The 16,818-nt window shown below is 48.6% G+C and overlaps 1 protein-coding gene across 1 annotated transcript; it reads right to left on the reverse strand.

Moving 5' to 3' along the window:
- On the reverse strand, positions 287-5,102 carry DAND5 (DAN domain BMP antagonist family member 5). The gene is given in 3 exon segments (XM_021085117.1): positions 287-1,089; positions 4,699-4,819; positions 4,821-5,102. Coding segments are annotated over 3 exon segments (708 nt in total). The 5' UTR covers positions 5,013-5,102; the 3' UTR covers positions 287-694.

The following is a 16,818-nucleotide window of genomic DNA, read 5'->3' on the forward strand; positions in this document are numbered from 1 at the left end:
TTTCAAAAACAGAACTTTTCTTTGCCATGCCAAAAAAAAAAAACCCAAAAAAACCCAACTAGTGTCCATGAGGATGTAGGTTCAAACCCAGGCCTTGCTCAGTGGGTTAAGGATCCAGCGTTGCCATGAGCCATGGCAGAGGTCACAGACAGGCTGGGATCTACTGTTGCTGTGGCTGTGGCTGTGGCAGAGGCCGGCAGCTGCAGCTCAGATTCAAACCCTAGCCTGGGAACTTCCATATGCTGCAGGTTGGCCCTGCAAAAAAAAAAAAAAGAAAAGCAGGAACCACCATGGCTTGAGTTGGAATGCTGGCTCTGCCACATACAGTGGTGTGACTCTGAGTGGGTGACTTCACTTCTTGGGGCCTCAGTTTCCTTTTCCATAAAATGGGATGATACAAACCTCTGTGTCATGGAGCTGCTTTGAGGATGACACAAGTTAGTAAGTGCAACCACTCAGAGCAGGGCCTGGCAAAGAGTGTGTGCTCAATAAGTGTGCTCAGACTATGAGAGCACCCTCCCCCAGGGCTGGGGCTGTGCCTGGTGTCCCTGGGAGCAGGGTGAGGACACTGGCAATCTGTCTGGCAGTCCTTGCAATCCTGGTCTCTTGACCCAGTGTGCGTGGTCCAGGTCGGCCTGACTTCCCCCATCTCTTCCAGGTGCGTGCATCTATGTATTTACCCATGATGCTCAGCTCATGCCTTTGGGCTGCACTGACACCCCTCAATCAGCACAGTGGACATCTTCACCCACTGACGGGAGGCTAGGCTGACTGCCCGACACCAGAGGACCACAGTTGCCCAATGCTTGCAAGTGGACACACAGCTCTTGCAGAGGATGAGCTGCTCACGGTCTGAGCTGGGGATGTAGAAGGAGCCGTGGCCAAAGTAGAGAAGTTTGCAGAGGTGGACAGCCATGCAACCTAGGAGAGCATCTGAGGGCAGAGACACAGAGATGAGTGGAGTCTCTGGCAGTGGAGTCTGGAGCCAGAGATTCCATTGTACCTTGACAGGCATGGATGCCTGGACTCGAATCCTGACTCTGCCATCTGCTGGCTGTGTGTAGAGCAAATTATTCAACATCTCTGAACCTCAGTTTCCTCAATTATGAAATTAACAAAGTTCAACCAGGTGAAAAAAAAAAGAAAGAAAGAAAGAAAACCAGAGTTCCCATTGTGACCCAGCAGATTAAGAAGCCCACAAAATATCTGCGAGGATTCGGATTCAATCCCTGGCCTTACTCGGGGCTTAAGGATCCAGCGTTGCTGCAAGCTGCAGTGTAGATTGCAGATGCGGCTCCGGTCCAGTGTGGCCATGGCTATGGCATAGGCCTACATCTGCGGCTCTGATTTGACCCCTAGCCCAGGAATTTCCGTATGCTGCAGGTGCCGCCCTAAAAGGAAAAAAAAAGAGAGAAAACCACTACTAGAGGATTAATACAAGGCAGGGCTGCTTTTCCTAAGCAAGAGACAATGATATGATGCCCTGGGGACTGGCACTTCTAGGAAGCTGCTGACACCTCTAGGAGTAGGGGACAGCAGGAAGGGTGGTTTTACCGGTTCCCAGGGGAGGATTAAACAGAAAACCATTAGCTCATTGCCGGGCACACAGTCGGTACTCACTTAATGACAGTTCTTCATATGAACCCCTGCAACTAAACGGATGTATCAACTTGCTCTGATCATGGCTCTTCTCTGTTTTTCAGGTTTTTTTTTTTTTTTTTCTTTTTAGGGCCGCACCCACAGCATATGGAAGTTCCCAGGCTAGGGGTCAAATCAGAGCTATAGCAGCCAGCCTACAGCACGGCCACAGCCACAGCAGCCCAGGAACAGAGCCACACCTGGGACCTACACTGCAGTTCATGGCAATGCCATATCTTTAACCCACTTAGCGAGGCCAGGGATCGAACACTTATCTTCATCATTAATAGTCAGGTTTGTTACCACTGAGCCACTGTGGGAATTCTGGCCCTTCTCTGTTTAAACCCTGCACCCCTTCCTCCCCTCTGACGCCTCCAGCCTCCACATCTCCCTCCCTTCCCCTCTCTCACTGTCCCAGGCATCCTGGCCTCCTCACGGTTCCTTCAATGTGCCCAATTTATGTCTTCCCTAGGATGCTGCCCCTGCTGTGCCCTCCCCTGGATCACTCTTCATCCACCCTCCCCAGAGCTCATTCCAATACATCCTTCCTTCCTCGGAAGCACCCCCAAGACAAACTTCACCTTCCCGGTAGTCTGTCTCCCAGCACCCTCATCTCTTTCTTCACAGGCACACAGCAATTTATTGTCCTGTCTCTAGGAGGCAGGAGCAAGGTGCAGGGGTAGGAGGATTGTTAACATTCCTCTCTCACCCAGAATATCCAGTACCTGAAGATAGGGACTTTCTACATTTTGTTTAAGGCTATAACCCCAGGAGGTGCATCATAACAAAAGCTAACACTGGAGTTCCCACTGTGGCTCAGTGGTTAACAAACCCAACTAGGAACCATGAGGTTGCGGGTTCAATCCCTGATATCGCAAAAAAAATTAAAAATTAAAAAAATAAACAAAAGCTATCACTTACCAAGCCCTGCTGAGCCCATGATACATACTCCTTCCTTCCCACAATGCTGCCAGGCTGGAGCCATCATTACAGATGAGGAAACTGAGACCCAAAGAAGTCCCTTGAGGAGTCAGGAAATGTGCGGGCTGTGGCGCACTGGGATCAGCTGCGACTCTGCAGCACCAGGACGCAGCTTCGATCCCCAGCTTGGCACAGTGGGTTAAAGGATCTGGCACTGCCGCAGCTGCAGTGTAGGTCAAAACTACAGCTCATAACTGATCCCTGGCCCAGGAACTCCATATGCCACAGGACAGCCACACAGCTGTGAGGGGACTGCTAGCCCTTAGAGCATCCTTGTGTCCCTCTAGGACAGTTGCAGTTCTGAGAGAAGGTATATAACTGGATCCTAGACCAGGGTCCCCTTTGCAGGATGTGGTGTTCATGGCCATATGGGGCAACTGAAGCAGCTGGTCCTGGGCTGTGCAATCACCACCAGTTGCCCAGATTCAGTGAAGTTTTGCTGAATGGATAACAAGCCAAGGGGTCTTGGGAACTGACTCCACTAAGTGTAGTCCCAAACACTTTGCTCGTGTTGTCAACTCTTATTAGCTCCTTTTTGCAAAAGTGGAAATTGAGCCATTGAGAAGGAAAACCATTTAAACATAGAAATCAGCAGCTAGGAGTTCCCTCTGTGGCTCATTGGGATAAGAACCAGACATAGTGTCCAAGAGGATGAGGGCTCGATCCTTGGCCTTGCTCAGTAGGTTAAATATCCAGTGTTGCTGCAACCTGCAGTCTTCACAGATGAGGCTCAGTGTTGCCGTGGCTGTGGCACACGCTGGCAGCTGCAGCTCCTATTTGATCCCTGGCCTGGGAACTTCCATATGCTGCAGGTACAGCCAGAAAAAGAAGAAAGATAGAAAGACAGAAAGAAAGGAAGGAAGGAAGGGAGAAAGAGAGGGAGGGAGGGAGTAAGGCAGAATTTGAACTGAGGTATGCCTAGCTCCAAAGCCTGAGCCATAAACAACACATGCTGTGAATTACCAAAACCTTTATAGAGCACCAGCTGAAGGTAGCTGTGAGAGCTCCCCTTACCCCTCTCATTCAGGCTGCCCAACAGCCCTTAGGAGGCAAATACTACTATTACTCATTCATTCATTCATTCAACAAATACTTGCTGAGAGCTCACAGTGTGCCTGGCTCTGCTCTAGAGCAGGAATAGGGATACAGAAGTGAACAAGGCATAAAAACCCTTGCCCTGGTGGAGCAAACATTCTAGCAAGGGAGACATGATAAATGCAGCTACAAAATCAGTGCCATTTGTTGGGTGATGATGTGAACCACCATGAGAAATAAAGCAGAAAGTGGGAAACATTTAAGAACAACGTTTGAAGAGTTCCTCTGTGGCTCAGTGAGTTAATCAACCAGCTTTGTCACCGCAGTAGCTCAGGTCACTGTTGTGGTGAGGGTTCAATCCCTGGCCCAGGAACTTCTACATGCCAAAAAGTAAATTAAAAAAATAGATAAAATAAAAACATTTGAGTAGAAACCTGAAGGAGGTAAGAGAAGGAGCCATAGAATTTCAGGTGTGAGGAGAGTTGGAGGCAAAGGGAACAGCCAGTGCAAAGGCCCTGAGGTTGACATAATATTGGTGTGTGTGGAGAAAAGCAAAGTGGCTGGTGTGGCAGGAGCAAAGTGGGCGAGGGGGAGAGTGGGAGGAGGTGAGAACAGGAAGTGATGGGCAGGTCGTGCAGGGCCTTATGTGTAACCAGAAGGACTCAGATGTTTGCTCTGAGTGAAACGGGAACCATGGAGTGTTCTGAGCAGAGGAGGGATGTGATGACCCCCAGGTGTTCACAGATGACCTCTCGCCACTAAATGGAAAAATAGATTCAAGGGACAGTGTGGCCATAGCAGAAGCTGGGAGACCAAGATGGAGGCAACTTCACTGGCTCAAGTGGGAGAGGCTTACACCCCATTTTTGAAGGGACAAAACTGAAGATCAAAGACCTTTAGGTGAAGGATGCAGGGCTGATCCCAAATCTGTCTGGTGCTACAGCCTGGGCTCTGTCAACACTGAAACCCAGCCCTTGCCTTCCCCTACCCATACACTTACTTGAGTGAAGGGCACAGCTTTGCACATTTCCTAGGCCACTCCTCATGGGTCTAGTGGCAGAGACACAGTGACAGCCACGTCCTGCCCACGCTGCAGCCCGCCTATCCTCAGATGCCCAGTTTTCGGGAGGCCCAAGAAGACCTTCCAGCTGCCAAGGACAGAGGACAAAGGATGGCACTGGGAAAGCTGGGGACCCTTGACCTGGAGCCTGGATCTGACTGGCAGCAGCCCGGGGCTGAGGTGGGGGTACCCACCGTCCAGGCCTCCCTGAGCTTGTGGGCAGCCAGACCCCACTGAGCAGACTCAGCTGGCTGAGGATCATCTGTCTGTTTGGGACTAGGCTCAGGGTCCTGGGCATCAGACAGACCCTGCTGTCTGACAATTGGAATCTGGGCCCTCTATATCCACTTTTTTTTGTTTGTTTTTGTTTGTTTGTTTGTTTTTTGTGTTGTTGTTTTTTTTTTTTTGGCTACCCCTTGGCATGTGGCATTCCCAAGCCAGGGATCAGATCTGAGCCACAGTTGCAACTTATGCCACAGCCACAGCTAAGGCAATGCAGGATCCTTTAACCCACTGTGCCAGCTGGGTTCGAACCTGTGCTGCAGAGACACAACCAATCCAGTTGTGCCACAGGGGGAACTCCCCTCTAGATCAATTTTTTTTTTTTTTTTTTTTTGTCTTTTTAGGGCTGCACCTGCAGCATATGGAAGTTCCCAGGCTAGGGGTCGAATCGGAACCACAGCCACTGGCCTATGCCACAGCCACAGCAACATGGGATCCAAGCCCCATCTGTGAACTACACCGCGATGCTCTAGGCAGCGCCGGATCCTTAACCCACTGAGCAAGGCCAGGGATTGAACCTGAATCCTCATAGATACTATCAAGTTCGTTTTCACTGAGCCACAAAGGGAACTCCTCTAGTTCCACTTTTAATGGCTTGCCCCCTACCTGGGCAGCCTGGGAGGCACTTCTACAAATCCACAGTGGGGAAGAGAGTAAACCTGCTGGGTTCCCACCCCTCTCCCTAGCCTGGCAAGGGGATCTGGGAGCTGGGCCTGTGAGTTTACGGCCTCAACCTTCCTCTTCTGTAATATGGGCAGAGCAACAGTCCTTACTTGGTAGGATTGTTCTGAAGACTGGAGAGAATCTATGTAAAGAGCCTTAGACAGAAGTTCACTCAGTAGCACCAGGAGTAAGCCATGGTTAACACTATATTGCTGTTGTGGGTTTTCTGGGTTTTTTTGTTTTTCATTTTAGGGCTGCACCTGAGGCATGTGGAAGTTCCCAGGCTAAAGGTCAAATTGGAGCTGCAGCTTCCAGCATACATCATAGCCATAGCAATGCCAGATCTGAGCCAAATCTGCAACCTATGATGCCCCAGCTCATTGCAATACTGGATCCTTAAACCACTTAGCGGGGCCAGGGATTGAACCTGCATCTTCATGGATACTAGTCAGGTTATTAATCCACCGAGCTGCAACAGGAACTCCCCTGTTGTTTTTTTCTCCTTTTCTTTCTTTTTTTTTTTTCTTTTTTTTCGATCTTCTTAGGGCTGCACCCACAGCATAAAGAGGTTCCAGGCTGGTGGTCCCATCAGAGCTGTAGCCACTGGCCTACACCACAGCCACAGCAACATGGGATCCGAGCTGTGTCTGGGACCACAGCTCATGGCAATGCTGGATCCTTAACCCACTGAGTGAGGCCAGGGATTGAACTTGTAACCTCATGGTTACTAGTTGGGTTCATTAACTGCTGAGCCATGACAGGAACTCCTCTCCTTTTCTTTTTCTTTCTTTTTTTTTTTTTGTCCTTTTAGGGCTACATCCGTGGCATATGGAGGTTCCCAGGCTAGGGGTCTGATTGGAGCTGTTGCTGCTGGCCTACATCACAGCCACAGCCATGGCAGATCAGAGCCGTGTCTGTAACCCACACCACAGGTCACAGCAATGATGGATCCTTAACCCACTGAGCAAGGCCAGGGATAGAACCCACAGCCTCATGGTTCCTAGTCGGATTCGTTTCCACTGTGCTACAGCGGGAACTCCTCCTTTTTTTTTCTTTCATTCTTTTTTTTTTTTTTTTTTGGCTATGCCCAAGGCATTTGGAAATTCCTAGGGCCAGGGATCTAACTTGTGCCAAGGCAATGACAATAAAGGATCCTTAACCTGCTAGGCCACCAGGGAACTCCTACTTTTTTTTTTCTTTAGCATGCATTAGAGGCCAGGCATAATTCTGAGCCCTGGAGGTACAGGAGGACAGCATGGAAAATGGGTCCTTGATGCCACGGATTTTACACTGTAGTGCAGAAAACAGACAACACAAGATAAATAAGATGATTACAGGAGTTCCCGTCGTGGCGCAGTGGTTAACGAATCTGACTAGGAACCATGAGGTTGCGGGTTCGGTCCCTGCCCTTGCTCAGTGGGTTAACGATCCGGCGTTGCCGTGAGCTGTGGTGTAGGTTGCAGACGCGGCTCGGATCCTGCGTTGCTGTGCCTCTGGCGTAGGCCGGTGGCTACAGCTCCGATTCAACCCCTAGCCTGGGAACCTCCATATGCCGAGGGAGCGGCCCAAGAAATAGCAACAACAAGAACAACAACAACTAAAGACAAAAAGACAAAAAAAAAAAATAAAAATAAAAATAAAAATAAGATGATTACAGAACCTTAAGTGTTTGGAAGATACTAAAATGGGATGTGCCTTAGAGGGGTGGGAGCGGGGGCTTCTGCCACCAGGGTTGTCAGGGAAGGCCTTCTCATGAGGTGACTTTTTTTTTTTTTTTTGTCTTTTTAGGGCCACACCCGCGGCATATGGATGTTCCCAGGCTAGGGGTCGAATCCAAGCTGTAGCTGCTGGCCTACACCACAGCCACAGCAACTCAGGATCCGAGCTGCGTCTAGGACCTACCACAGCTCACGGCAACGCTGGATCCTTAACCAGCGAGGCCAGGGCTCAAACTCGTGTTCTCACGGATACTAGTTAGATTCATTTCCTATGAGCCACGACGGAAACTCCAGAGGTAACATTTTTGCAAAGACCCTAGGTGCGGTGGAAACAGCCTAGTGGGGAGTGGTGGTTGGAGTGTTGAAAGCAAAAAACAAAAACAAAAACAAAAAAAAACAAGCCCATGTCCCAGGTTTTGGAGCCCTGGAGCCGCCTGGGGAGCGACGGGGGGATTTCGAGCCAAGATCTGGCACCTCCGAGGACCCCATGTACCACCCAGGTAAGTAGCTGCTGTCTGTAAAGCAAAGAGAAGCCGCAGGGTGCGTGCTTCCCGCTCCTGCCCAAGCCCAGCTGCCGGTGCTATGGTGCGCGCCTGCCCTCTGGCGGCGACTCTCGGTACTGCACGGCGGCCTTGCGCAGGACGCCTTCTTCCCGGACACCGCACCTGCAGGTGCCCGGGGGGGCCTTCCACTCACCTGCTACATCCGACCCTGAGCGTCCCCTAGCTGCCCTTCCGCTGTCCTCTAAACCCAACTAACGGCAGCTCCGTCCTGCCAGGTGCTAAGGCACCAAATTTTGGAGCATCTTTTACCTTTCTCTTTCTCTGACCCCACCTCCCTCCCCAATTTCACATGACAGCAAGTCCTATCCACTTTAGAATCTACCCAGAACAGGAGTTCCCATTGTGGCACAGCGGAAACGAATCCGACTAGGAACTATGAGGTTGCGGGTTCGATCCCTGGCCCCGTTCAGTGGGTTAAGGATCCAGCGTTGTTGTAAGCTGCGGTGTGTGTAGGTCGCAGACGCAGCTCGGATCTGGCATTGCTATGGCTGTGGTGTAGGCCGGAAGCAACGGGCTCCGATTAGACCCCTAGCCTGGGAACCTCCATATGCCCCAGGTGCGTCCCTAAAAAAAAGACAAAAAAAAAAAAGAAGAAGAATCTACCCAGAACCCGCCAGCTTCTCATTCCCTCCTCGGTCCCTCATCTGGACATGGTCCCCATTATCTCCCACCTGAACTAGTTCAGTCCCTCCACCCTGGTACCCCACCTCCTGCCTCCTCCTCTCCCTTACCAAGTCTGTTTTCTCCACAGCACCCAGAGCCCCAGCACACCACTCCTGTGCCCAGAACGTTCCAGGGCTCCCACTTCATTAGGGTTAGCAGCCAAAGTCCTCAAGGAAGCCTGCCAGGCCTTGCTCTGTCTGCTCCCATCACCTCCCCACCCTCATCTCACCCCACTCTCTCTCCATTTTCTCACTCCGTCCAGCCACACAGACCTCTTCGCGATTCTCCAGACTCACCAGGCAAAATCCCACAATCCTACACAGTTGTGCAGAGGGCTGCGACACTCTTTAAGTTTCAACAAGGTAAGGTATCTAAGAAAAACGAAGTTAAAAAATTTCACAACAGGGAGTTCCCATCGTGGCACAGTGGTTAACGAATCCGACTAGGAACCATGAGGTTGCTCAGTGGGTTAACGATCCGGCGTTGCCGTGAGCTGTGGTGTAGGCTGCAGACGCGGCTCGGATCCCGCGTTGCTGTGGCTCTGGCGTAGGCTGGTGGCTACAGCTCCGATTCGACCCCTAGCCTGGGACCCTCCATATGCCGCAGGAGCGGCCCAAGAAATAGCAACAACAACAACAACAGCAAAAAGACAAAAAGACAAAAAAAAAAAAAAATTTCACAACAGGGTGCTGTCCTTTTAGGGAAGGGGGATAAGAATTTACAGGTACAGTTTAATTGTATCTGCACATTGAAAAGATTGGCACGGAGTTCCCGTCGTGGCGCAGTGGTTAACGAATCCGACTAGGAACCACGAGGTTGAGGGTTCGGTCCCTGCACTTGCTCAGTGGGTTAACGATCCGGTGTTGCCGTGAGCTGTGGTGTAGGTTGCAGACGCGGCTCGGATCCCGCGTTGCTGTGGCTCTGGCGTAGGCCGGTGGCTACAGCTCCGATTCGACCCCTAGCCTGGGACCCTCCATATGCCGCAGGAGTAGCCCAAGAAATAGCAAAAAGACAAAAAAAAAAAAAAAGATTGGCAGGATTTTCTTATTGGGGCAAGGCATGTAAATAGGCAGATAAAATGGGGGGGGGTCACTTTAGAGTTTAAAAACTCAGTGCAGGAGTTCCCTTTGTGGCACAGCAAAAACGAATCCAACTGGTATCCATGAGGACTTGGGTTCAATCCCTGGCCCTGCTCAGTGGGTTAAGGATCAGGCGTTGCCATGGTGTAGATGAAAGACACAGCTTGGATCACATATTCCTGTGGCTATGGGGTAGGCCGGCAGCTGTAGCTGGAATTTGACCCCTAGCCTGGGAAACTCCATATGCCACAGGTGTGGCCCTAAAAAGCAAAAAAAAAAAAAGAGGAACCTGATTAATATCCATGAGGATGCAAGTTCGATCCCTGCCCCCCCCCACCTCCGTTTAGTGGGTTAATGATTGGGCATTGCTGTGAGCTGCAGTGTAGGTCACAGACGTGGCTCAAATATGGCATTGCTGTGGCTGGGGTGTAGGCTGGCAGCTGCAGCTCCAATTTAACCCCTACCCTGAAAACTTCCATATGCTGAAGGTGCGGCCCTAAAAAAAAACTTCAGTGCAAAAAAAAGCAAAAAACAAAAACTTAAGGAGTTCCCTGGTGGCCTACCAGTTAAGGATCCCATGTTGTCACTGCTGTGGTGGAGGTTTGATCCCTGGCCCAGGAACTTCTGCATGCTAGGGGCATGGCTGAAAATAAATAAATAAGGACTTCCCATTATGGCTCAATGGTAATGAATCCAACTAGTATCCACGAGGATGCAGGTTTCATCCCTGGCCTCGATCAGTGAATTAAAGGCCTGGTGTTGTGGTCAGCTGTGGTGTAGGTCGCAGATGCAGCTCGTACGTTGCTGTGGCTGTGGTGTAGTCTGGCGGCTACAGCTGTGATTGGACCCCTAGCCTGGGAAATTCCATATGCCACAGGTGCGGCCCTAGAAAGTAAATACATAAATAAATACAAGATAAACAAAAACACAAAACAAACCAATCTATACCATATTCTTTTGTACATTTGTTTGTTCTACCTCTCGCTTTTTTTTTTTTTTTTGCCACACCCTCGGCATGTGGAAGTTGCTAGGCCATAGATGGAACCCACCCCACAGCAGTAACAATGCCATATCCTTAACTCACTGCACCACCAGGGAACTCCCGGCCCCTTGCTTTTTATGTGAAGTGTTTCCTGGGCATTCAAATAAGTATAGGAGTTCCCGTCGTAGCGCAGTGGTTAACGAATCTGACTAGGAACCATGAGATTGCGGGTTTGGTCCCTGCCTTTGCTCAGTGGGTTAACGATCTGGCGTTGCCGTGAGCTGTGGTGTAGGTTGCAGACGCGGCTTGGATCCCGAGTTGCTGTGGCTCTGGCGTAGGCCAGTGGCTACAGCTCTGATTAGACCCCTAGCCTGGGAACCTCCATATGCCGCGGGAGCGGCCCAAAGAAATAGCAAAAAGACAAAAAAAAAAACAAAAAAAAAAAACAAAAAAAAATAAGTATAGATAAAATGTATAATATATGTAAAGATATAGTAATATATAGGTTATATAGATAAACATATATAATAGATAAAAACATAACAAACATCCCTGTACTCATTATCCCAATTAAGAAGTAAAAGATTACAGGAGTTCCCACTGTGGATCAGCAGGTTAAGAATCTGACTAGTATCCATGAGGACGTAGGTTCAATACATGGCCTTGCTCAGTGGATTAAAGAATCCTGCGTTGCTGTTGCTGTGTGTAGGCCATCAGCTGCAGTTCCGATTTGACCTCTAGCCTGAGAATTTCCACATGCCTCATGGGAGTCCCATTGTGGCAGAGTGGAAACGAATCCACTAGTAACCATGAGGTTTCGGATTCAATCCCTGGCCTCGCTCAGTGTGTTAAGAATTTTGCAATTCAATCCCTAGCCTGGGAACCTCCATATGTCACGAGTGTAGCCCTAAAAAAAAAAAAAAAAAGCGTATGCCTCAGGGGTGGCCCCCCAAAACATGAATAAATAAATAAATAAAAGTAAAATATTATAGATATGAGGGAAACTGGCTCTATACTTGTCCCTAATTCCTGAATTTACCATTAATAATCTCCACACCTGTATTCATTGTTTTACTATATATGTGTCCATTCAGAAAAGATACATAAAATTGTTTTCTTTTTTTTTTCTTTTTGTCTTTTGTTGTTGTTGTTGTTGTTGCTATTTCTTGGGCCGCTCCCGCGGCATATGGAGGTTCCCAGGCTAGGTCGAATCAGAGCTGTAGCTGCCAGCCTACTCCAGAGCCACAGCAACGCGGGATCTGAGCCGCGTCTGCAACCTACACCACAGCTCACGGCAACGCCGGATCATTAACCCACTGAGCAAGGGCAGGGATTGAACCCGCAACCTCATGGTTCCTAGTCGGATTCGTTAACCACTGCGCCACGACGGGAACTCCAAATTGTTTTCTTTTAAACAACATACATGGTATCAGGAAGTATATATTCTTTTAACTTTTATCTGTCCCCCCCTTCACGTTCCTTCCTTTTCGTAGCTGAAGAGTATTCCATGGCACGTGTCTACCCCCAGGTTTATTTCTCCATTATCCCAATTTTAACCATAACAAAAAATCCTGCAAAGAATATTGTATAACATGACCTTTTGCACCTGGCTTTTTGCACTTACTCTATCTGGGAGTTTGCTCCTTTTCAGTGGTTCACATTCCTGGCTTCATATTAGAGTCACTTGTAAGTGAGGAATCAGTGCTAATCAATTACTTCACTGGAATCTCTGGGGATGTGACCCAGACATGCGGGTTTTAAAAAAGCACCTCAGGGGAGTTCCCCCTGTGGCTCAGTAGGTTACAAACTCAACCAGTATCCATGAGGATGCAGGTTTGATCCCTGGCCTTGTTCAGTGGGTTAAGGGTGAGCTGCAGTGTAGGTTGCAGATGCGGCTTGGATCCTGTGTTGCTGTGGCCATGGCTGTGGCTGGCAGCTGTAGCTCCAATTTGATGCCTAGCCTGGGAATCTCCACATGCCATAGGTGCAGTCCTAAAAAAGCAAAAAAATAAAAATAAAAAATAAGGAGTTCCTGTCGTGGCTCAGTGGTTAATGAATCTGACTAGGAACAATGAGGTTGTGGGTTCAATCCCTGGCCTTGCTCAGTGGGTTAGGGATTTGGCATTGCCATGAGCTGTGGTGTAGGTTGCAGACACAGCTCGGATCCTGAGTTGCTGTGGCTCTGGAGTAGGCTGGCAGCTACAGCTCTGATTCGACCCCTAGCCTGGGAGCCTCCATATGCCACGGGAGCAGCCCAAGAAATGGCAAACAAACAAACAAACGAACAAAAACAGAGTTCGGAGTTCCCGTCGTGGCGCAGTGGTTAACGAATCCGACTAGGAACCATGAGGTTGCGGGTTCGGTCCCTGCCCCTGCTCAGTGGGTTAACGATCTGGCGTTGCCGTGAGCTGTGGTGTAGGTTGCAGACGCGGCTCGGATCCCGCGTTGCTGTGGCTCTGGCGTAGGCCGGTGGCTACAGCTCCGATTCAACCCCTAGCCTGGGAACCTCCATATGCCGCCGGAGCGGCCCAAGAAATAGCAACAACAACAACAACAAAAAACAAAACAAAAAAAAAAGACAAAAAAACAGAGTTCCCGTTTGACAAAAAAAAATTCGCATGCAATGGAATATCATTCAGCTGTAAAAAGGAATAAGGTACTGTATTCATTCGCTAGGGCTCCTATAACAAAGTACAACAGACTGGGGGGGTCTTAACAGAAATTTATTTGCTCACAGTTATGGAGGCTGGAAGTTCAAGATCAATGTGTCACTACAGTTGGTTTCCTCTGAGGCCTCTCTCTTGTAGCTAGCCATCTTCTTCCTGTGTCTTTACATATGTACTGTTGACATTTTAACATATGAATTTGTGAGGGACTTGTTATGGATACTGTATGTGTTACAGTATGGGTGAATCTTGAAAACATGACAAGAAAAAGAATGTATACACAAATGGTCACAAAGAATATGATTCCGTTTACATGAAATGTCCAGAATAGACAAGTCTGTAGAGACAGAGGGTAAATCCATGCTTGCCAGGGGCTAGGGGGAGGGGGAAATAGAGAGTGTCTGCTTAATGGATAGCATGGAAATGTCCAAGAATGAAATTAGAGGAGTTTCCACTGTGGCACAGCCAATTAAATGGTCCAGCTTATCTCTGTGGCACTGCTGGTTAAATCCCCAGCCTGGTGCAGTGGATTAAGGATACGGTGTTGCCACAGCTGTGGTGTAGGTCACTGCTCAAAAATTTTTTTTTTCTTTTTTTTTGCTTTTTAGGGTCACACCCACGGAACATGGAGGTTCCCAGGCTAGGGGTCCAACTGGAGCTACAGCTGCTGGCCTACACCACAGCCACATCAGATCTGAGCCGGGTCTGCGTCCTACACCACAGCTCACGGCAATGCCAGATCCTTAACCTACTGAGCAAGGCCAGGGATCAAACCCACAACCTCATGGTTCCTAGTCGGATTCGTTCCCACTGTGTCACAACAGGAACTCCACAATAATTAATGTTATGTGAACATTACCTCAATTGAAGGCCTGCCCTTAGAAGCCCCCTCTCTATTTGGCACCTACATGGGTACAGAGAACCCCAGCAGCTGAAATTCTACCCAGGCTGCTTTGACATCAGAGTGCCAACTTTTAATCTCCAAACTGAGGTCCTATCTTAAAACTCAGAGTGGCTCCCAAATTTCCTGATTTAGTAAGAGACTGCAGCTTAGATGTCCCCAACTTGGCCACCTACCAGCCCTATTCCAGGCACATGTGGAAGTTTCTGGGTCAGGGGTCAAAATGACACCACAGCAGAGACCTGAGCCACAGCAGTGACACAGCCAGGTCCTTAACCACTGGGCCACCAGGGAACTTCTCCAGGCACTTTCTTTCCTCTTTACTTCCACTGTAATTATTTCTGTGTTTCACCCACACGGTTGTGAGCTATTTGAAGTCAGGAGCCATCATCTCTGTTTCACTTCCTATCTCTTCAAATGTCCAAGGATTGGTGGGGGAGTGTCTGTTGAGTTAAACCTGAATGACAAGCAAGAGCCCACCTTGCTTAGATCCTGGGAGACAGTTCTAGGCATGATTATAGCAAAAGTAATGCAAAGGCCCTGTAGCCAATGTAGGTCAGGGACCATGTGGCCCCTTGTGGCCCCTCCTACCTTCTAATATGTCTTCCTGCTTCTTCTTTTTTTTTTCCTTTTTCTTTTTTGGCCACACCTGAGGCATATGGAAGTTCCCAGGCCAGGTATTAAATCTGAACCGTAGCTGCAGCAATGCCAGAGCCTTAACCCACTGCGCAGGGCTGAGAATCCAACTGGTACCTCCACAGAGACAAGCCAGATCATTAACCCACTGTGCCACAGTGAGAACTCCATAATATTTTTTTATGGCCTATATGGAAGTTCCTGGGCCATGGATTGAACCTCGGCCTTTGCAGTGACCTGAGATGCTGCAGTCAGATTCTTCTTTTTTTTTTTTTTTTTTTTTTTGGGTCTTTTTTATATTTTTAGGGCCATTCCTGCAGCATATGGAGGTTCTCAGGCTAGGGGTCGAATCAGAGCTACAGCTGCCAGCCTACACCACAGCCACTTGGGATCCAAGCTGTGTCTTTGACCTACACCACAGCTCACTGCAACACCAGATCCTTAACCCACTGATTGAGTCCAAGGATTGAACCCACATCCTCATGGATACTAGTCAGGTTAGTTACCCCCACAAGCCATAATGGGAATTCCCCCTGTAGATTTATTGTACATACTATGTAGCTGTGTTTTTCACACTATGGGTCATGGGGGCCCATTACTATTATTTTATGTATGTATGTATGTATTTTTGCTTTTTAGGGCCATACCTGCGGCATATGGAAGTTCCTAGGCTAGGGGTCAAATCAGAGTTACAGGTGCCAGCCTACACCATAGCCACTCGGGATCAGAGCTATGTCTGCAACCCACACCACAGCTCACACTGACGCAAGATCCCCAACCCACTGAGCGAGGCCAGGGATCGAACCTGCATCCTCATGGATACTAGTCGGATTAGTTTCTGCCGAGCCACAATAGGAATTCCTATTATTATTGTTTTAAAATTTTATATCCACACCCACAGTATATGGAAGTTCCCAGGCCAGGGACTGAATCCAATCCACATCTGTGACCTATGCTGCAACTGTGGAGGCAACTTGGGATCATTTAACCTGATGTGCCAGGCCGGGAATTGAACATGCATGCACCTCTGCAGTGACCTGAGCTGCTACTGTTGGATTCTTAACCCACTGCACCACAGCACCACAGCAGGAACTCCAGAAATTGACTTCTCTCGTTCTCACTGTAATCCTTTTTGTTGCTTGAATTTTCATTTTTAAAATTGTGAAATATAATAAATCTACAGGAAAGCATGCAACCCACACATATACGGTTATATACAACTGAAAGAATAATTATAACTCAGGCATCATGAAGCCCAGATCAAAACTAACACTGAATATAATTCACTTAGATAAAAGCAAACAGAATGGGAATGCCCAGCTCAGTGACCTGTTACAAAGCAAACCCCTCCCACCCCACCCCCACCCCCTGCCATGTGACCACAACCCAGATGTCTCCTCATTGCCATCAGAGGCATCCCATCCTGACTTCCAGAAGAATCATTGCCTGCCTTTCCTTTCTCTTTTATCCCTTAAGGTGCACATTCATAATGACCAGGATTTTCAACTTTATATAAAAAGGATGATTTGTGTAAACTTTACACAATGAAAAACTTTTTTTTTTTCTTTTTTTTTTTTTTAGGGTCGTACCCATGGCATATGAAGGTTCCCAGGCTAGGGGTCAAATCGGAGCTATAGCTGCCAGCTTACACCACAGCCCCAGCAACGCAGGATCCAAGCTACATCTGCGACCTACACCACAGCTCACAGCAATGCTGGATCTTTAACCCACTGAGCAAGGTCAGGGATCGAACCTGTGTCCTCATGGATACTAGTCGGGTTCGTTTCCATTGAGCCACAACGTGGACTCCTGAAAAGCATTCTTTTATGAAAAAGAATCATTTGGGGCCTGCTTCCTTTGTTGCATAGGTGTCTATGAGAATTATCCACATTGCTGTAAACAGTGGCAAATGCTCATGGATTCCTGTGTGGTAGTCTGTTAGCTGAAACAT

This window comes from Sus scrofa, chromosome 2 (genome assembly GCF_000003025.6).
Source record: "Sus scrofa isolate TJ Tabasco breed Duroc chromosome 2, Sscrofa11.1, whole genome shotgun sequence".
Taxonomy (NCBI): domain Eukaryota; kingdom Metazoa; phylum Chordata; class Mammalia; order Artiodactyla; family Suidae; genus Sus; species Sus scrofa.